Raw genomic sequence first — 6,557 nt, 5'->3', positions numbered from 1 at the left:
TGTGCATACTTCAATAACCATTATAAGTGAACATTGGGGTTACTTAACGTGCTGATGCAACATATATACAGAAGGGAAGGAAGGAAGCAAGTAATGATCCACTTTTTTCCCCGTAAGCATATAATCTATTTTTTAAACTATATTATATTCCTTAATGGGATATTGTACATGCGTGTGTAAAGCACAAGGAATGTATCGTGGGCGCAGCAGAAATTTATACTGATACACAATAGTACATAATGATCCATTGTGGTCCATAAAATGGGTCCATAATGATCCATTGTGGTTCATAATGGTCCATAAAATGGGTTCATAAAATGGTCCATGGTGGTCCATGACCCTTCATGCTAGTTAAGATACATATATCGGCGTGTGGAATACAGTAGGGTGTGATCCTTATTCAGGTATAGTTTCCCCTAATAACTATTGATGGTAACTTTTTATTTTTTTCCACTTTTCTTAGGAAATCTGTTGGTTATATATTTCTCCTAGAAAATTTTCCTGGGAACAACTCCTTCTTTGACTTTCCCTTTCTTGCAATTTTCCCTTTTTTAACTTTATTTGCTGACAGTTATTTTATGTGTGGCAATTTATTTATGTTGAGACCATTCCTTCTTAAATTATGCATTAAAAAAAAAAAAGAAATAAAAAAAGAGAAAAGAAAAATTAAAAAAAAAGAGGGGAGAAGAAATTCACACATATTTCTACTATATGTGCATTATTTTTTTATTTAATTCCTACAATAACATACATTATTATTTAAAGTGCAAAAGAAAAAGTTGGGCCAAAAAATATATAATAGAAAAATGTATGGCGAAAGGAGAAAAAAAAAGGGAAAAGGAGCTCATTACGACATATTATTCAAACACATATATATCATATATATAGAACATCACACATGAACTCTATCATACTTATGTCACAGAACACGATAAATAAGTCGATCTGACAAATACATAAAATCACAATATAACATTAGAAATTGCTCATTAGAATGAGGAATAATTAGAATTTACCCCCCCCCTTCCATTCTTCAGATTGGTCTATTTTGGTGGTTGTGGTTCTTGTTTGTTATTCCTTTAATGGACAATGTTTGCTATTGTTTGTATGTTCCTTTAATGAACAATGTTTGCTATTGTTTGTTGTTCTCTTCAATACACAATGTTTTCTATTGTTTGTTATTCCTTTAATGCACAACTTTTGTATTGTTTGTTATTCCTTTAATGAACAAATTTTGTATTGTTGTGTTATTCCTTTAATGAACAAATTTTCTATTGTTGTCTATATAATGCACAGTTTTGTAGGTTGATGTTCTTTTCAATACAACGAATCCATACTTTGAAGCGGTAAAACCATAGCAGTATACCCATATAGATTAATACTAAGACTAAAAGTGCTGCCGCTATAAGTGGAGGACCCATTTGAAATGGCATTATTTGTGCACTTGAGGCAAGGGAAAAAATAACGACAGCTGTGGAAAGTAGAACTATTGGTTAAAAAATTAAACTGCACAATATAAGTCATAACCAGGCTTTAGTACTCATCTTACAACCTGTCGACTTATTAAAAAATGTTCTGCCTTTGCTTGAGCACCCCACGTCTCCTTTCCTATTTTGCGCTTTGTTATGTGCTCTGTTCGGTGGATTCGAATTTGTGTTGCCGTTCTTGCAGGAACCATTATTTCCACCATAGGGGTATTTATTATGCTGGTGCTCTTTTGTTCTCGCATGAGTTCCACCATTTAATGAACCTGCACTACTTATAGTGCTTGCATCGGACAAATCATATAAATCATAGAGTCCCGCACTTCGTGGCCCTTTACCATACAATTTTGTACCATGTGCACTCACCTAAAAGAAGAAAAAAAAGTAATATGTTTATAATTTCCTTAGAATGTATAAGTATTATTATACAAAATAAAATGAAGGGGGCGGAAGCGATGATCTTCCCTTCCCCCCGCCCCCTTCCTCCTTCCTTCAACCCTTAACAATAAACATACCATCTTCCTTCTAACACCCCTAACAACCTTTCTTCGACCTTCCTTCCACCTAACAACCCACCTACCAGCTACCACCATGCACTATTCCCCTTCCCTTAACCCCTCGTCTTCTTCCTTCATACCCCTTCCTCCTAACCCCCTCACCTTCCCTTCCCCCCCTGCTCACTCAGCAAAAATGGATAAAAAAAATTTCTCCTAATCATAATGAATATATGTGTGCGTCAAATTTTGAAAAATGTAGCAGGAGTTCCTATTATCTTACATGGGTAGGGTATTGTGCCCACGAAGAGTAAAGTACAGAAATAAATATTGAATGTTTTGTTAAAGGTGTCATTTTGTTTTTGCTTCCTTTTTTTTTTCCTTTTCCTTTTTCATTTCCTTCCTTCTGAAGGAGAAGGAATTCTTTTTTTTTCCTTTTCTCCCTCCTCCTTTTTTTTTTTTTTTTTCTTTGGAAGAATGTAATGTAAGGAAAGGAAAGAAGGAATAAGAAGAATGAAGAAAGAAAGAAGGAATAAGAAGGACAGAAAGAATAAGAAGGAATGAGGAAAGGAAAGGAAAGGAAAGGAAAGGAAAGGAAAGGAAAGAAGGAGTGAAAGGAAAGAAGGAATAAGAAGAATGAAGAAAGAAAGAAAGAAAGAAAGAAGGAAAAGGAGAAGGAAGAATAAATAAAGGAAAGGTACGCCACACACAAACAATTTCACTTTTAAATAATAATTGAGCACATATATCTTTGTGCATTATGTACTCCCTTCTTCTCTCTATACTTCTATTGTGAATACACATATTTTGCAGTGAATATGAGGGAATGTGCACATTCCGAAAAGGTAGAAGGGGAGGGAGAGAGTGTGCTCCTTTTTTTTTGTTTGAAATTATGCAATACGTGCATGTATTAACAATTTTTGAATGAACTCCCCCCTTTAAACATAACAATAAAACATAAAAGTTATGTAGTACATGGGTTAAATTTTCGTCAAATAGAAAAAAAGGTGTGCTTATATACATAATAAGAGAGCAGTGTACATAATAATGGAATGCTCCAAATGAACACATACACACAATGTACACAGAATGTGCACAAAAATATAATACATAGATACAAATTGAACATGAGGAATTTGACTCCTTCGATCCATTATTTTTTTATTCTTTGCTTGTTCGTTCATTCGTACGCCCGTTCATATTCTTACCTTAATGAAATGTCTCTAATGATTTAACACGTACGTATGTAGTGTGTGTAATCATAATTGAAAAGTTAAAAGGATTACTCATCTTTATTAAGAAAGAAGAGGAGTACAAAATTTTGATATACATATATATCCCCCACTGAGGGACTCCACAACTTGGAATATATAAGTGAAAAAGTGTTAACATATTTATTTATATTCCCTTCATGAATAAGTAGAAAGAAGGCAACTTCCATAGAAATTTTTTATGTACAAGAATATATATATACAATGACTGGAGCGGTAAGGAACACACTAAAGGGACTGTTGTTCCTTTCATCGTCTAACATAAACAATTATGTATTATATATATAACATTCTATACATAATTTACTGAATTTAAGAAAGTAAGGAATAAATACATATGTTTTTCGTCAATTCTATATATATTTTGTTTAGGGGAAGCAGGCCAATCCAGTTAAATTACCCTCAGAACAAATATACGATAAATTCGAAAATGGAATAAAAGTTTGTACATCTGGGGACCAACAACAGAAACGTAATACTCTGGAACAGAAGGTGACAGCATTAGCACATTCATACCGGGAGATTAAGGATTTAATCAGTAAAATTGCAGATAACGGCTGTTATGCATGTAACGGAGGAGGAAGAGAGGATTGGATGAATAATTTGTCCGATAGTGACCTTTGTCTTTTTTTCTATTATTGGTTAGGAGATAAATTAGGAAGCAAGCTCTCAATGGTTATGAGGGAAATTTATAACAAGCTGACGGATTCCATATCCGGATGTAACTGTACTAATATATACGAAGGTATTAACCAAGACAAGTTCGAAAAGGCTAAGAAGTTATTTGACTGGTACTATGACTATAGGACTATATTGAGGGAAGAGGATTGTAGCAAATATTGCAATAATAATGGGAAGTGCCTACAGTCCTACCAGGCAGCTTTAACAGCACATTCGCAGTTAAGTAAAACAACATGCCACAATGTTGGCAATGATAAATATTGTGAGAAATTTGAAAAGGAAAAAACGAAAAAGAGGGAATATGGGCCACCACAGCCATTACCATGCCCTGCAGCTGCATCATCACCTCTAAGAACGGAAGCAGGTAAGACAAGTAAAATAAAGGAAGGAAGGTACTTCCTTAAGGAAAGGAAGGGAAGGTTGTTAGGGTGGTAGGTGGAAGGAAGGTTGTTAGGTGGTAGTTGGTGAAAGGAAGGTTGTGTTAGGGGTAGTTGGTGGGAGGAAAAGTTGTTAGGGGTGGAAGGAGGTGGGGGAATGAGGAATGTATGTTCCCCCTTGGGGGTAAGTACACCCGAAGGGTGTATAAAAAAGAAAAAAAAAAAAAAAAAAAAGAATGAAGAAGGATTACAATGAATATGATCTTCCATACTTATTTTTTAGGTCCGGTGGGGAAGGAAGCGGAAGGTGCACAAAACCAAGGAAAAAAAGCAGAGGGTGCACAAAACCAAGGAAAAAAAGCAGAGGGTGCTCAGAACCAAGGAAAAAAAGCAGAGGGTGCACAAAACCAAGGAAAAAAAGCGGAAGGTGCACAAAATCAAGGAAAAATAGCAGAAGGTGCACAAAATCAAGGAAAAAAAGCAGAAGGTGCTCAAAATCAGGGGAAAAAAGCTGAAGGTGCTCAGAACCAAGGTCTAGCTTCTTCTGGTCCTGGTAGTACTGGACACCAAACTGGTGTACGGGAATTTGGTTCTCCAAGTGCTATTAGCTTCCCCGCAGTGGGTACCACCACTATTATACCCTCCGCTGTTGGAGGAGCAGCAGCAATAGGATTACCAGCACTTGCTTTCTATCTATATAAGGTAAGTACACTTAACAGAGGAAATATGTATAATATCACTTATTAATATTTGCTGCCTATGTAAGAAAAGAGTGCATATAATAAATGTTGAAGTGAATGCATAAAATGAATGTAAAAAAAAAAAAATAAATGCTTAAATTGTGAGCAGTAATGTACATATATATATATTCTGTACAAATTCCCACTCCTTTCCTTCCCGTTCCAATTTCAGTATACGTCCTTTTTTTCCGACTTACGTAATACTTTTGGAGGTGGAGGAAGGAGCAACAATAAAAGTAGAAGAAAAAAAAGATCATTAGTACGCAGGCTAAATGTGGAAAATGAAGATTCGACGTATGGCTCAACAACAGAGTATTCGAATTCAGAACCTGACTTATCGGAGGAGGATCCATCCGAATATTCAGTTCCATATATTAGATAAGTTCCTCTCATTCTAAAAGAAGAAGGGGAAAAAAAAGAAAGAAAGAAAGAAAGAAAGAAAAGGAAAGGAAAGGAAAGGAAAGGAAAGGGAATAAAAAATAATGGAGAAAAGGAACAGAATAAGCTGGAAATGTAAAATGCTGCTGATAATGTTCCATTGACGGAAGGTGGAAGGAACACCTAAGCAACAAACTATGTGAGCAGTCCCATAGGAGAAATCGTCTAACACGGAAGTTGTGGATGTTAATCCTTGCGTTGGTCGTCGAACAAGTCGAAATGGAAGAAAACATCGTGGATAAGGAAATTTATTTGGATCATTTATTACAAAATGTTTCAAGCCTATGATCATATAAGTAGATATAAAATATAATATAACAGTATTTCACCTTTTTTGTATTAAGCGATATGTACAATTTTGTTATAATATTTGTACTACTTCCTACTTTCTATTTTTTCTTCCTTTCCTCCTTACAATGTTTTAATCATTTTGTAAATTACTGTATGCTTCTCCTTTCTTTTTTTCCATTCTACTCTCTTTTTTTCTTCCATTCTTACATTTTAAAAGGAAAAAATTCTCCAAAAAGAAAAAGAAAAAAGTTTTCTAATCTCTTTTTTTTTCTTTTTATATATTCTCTTCTTTAAAAAGAAGAAGAAAAAAAAAAAAAAAGGAAATAGGCTAAAGAAGAGAAAAAAAGGTTTAAAAAAGAAAAAAAATTTTTTTAGAAAAAAAGAAGGAAAAAAAGAAAACCAAGAAGAAAAGAATGAAGAAACGTGATTCCTTTCCTTCTTCCTTCTTTCTTCCTTAGGAAGAGTGTAGTGCATAAAGAAAAATGCAAAAAAAAGGGGAGTACATAGGTAGAATATATACGAAAAGGAAGGATGCAATGATTGCTTTCTCTCTCTTTCTTTTCTTTTTAGGAAAGTGCAATGCATAAAGGAAGGAGAAGGGAAAATTGTTTTCTTTCTTTTCTTAAAGAAAAAAAGAAAAATTTTTAAAAAAAGGAAAAGGAGGAAATAAAAATAAAAAAAAAGGAAAAAAAATATTTTTCGCAAAAAGAAAAAATGAAAAAAAAAAAAAGAAAAGAAAAGAAAAGAGGATTAAAGGGCAAAAAAAAGAGAGGAAGATAGG

The 6,557-nt window shown here is 34.1% G+C and overlaps 1 protein-coding gene across 1 annotated transcript; it reads left to right on the top strand.

Moving 5' to 3' along the window:
• Positions 1-5,529: 5,529 nt before the first annotated feature.
• Positions 5,530-5,773, top strand: PCOAH_00020570 (Pvstp1; the record flags this gene model as incomplete). The annotated part of the gene is given in 2 exon segments (XM_020058866.1): positions 5,530-5,579; positions 5,596-5,773. The coding sequence occupies 2 exon segments, from the start codon at positions 5,530-5,532 to the stop codon at positions 5,771-5,773; spliced, it is 228 nt and encodes a 75-aa protein (XP_019914548.1).
• Positions 5,774-6,557: the final 784 nt, after the last annotated feature.

The sequence above is a fragment of the Plasmodium coatneyi genome, chromosome 8, assembly GCF_001680005.1.
Source record: "Plasmodium coatneyi strain Hackeri chromosome 8, complete sequence".
Taxonomy (NCBI): Eukaryota; Apicomplexa; class Aconoidasida; order Haemosporida; family Plasmodiidae; genus Plasmodium; species Plasmodium coatneyi.
Note: the sequence above shows the minus strand (reverse complement) of the source record. Positions and strands in the feature narration are given on the sequence as shown.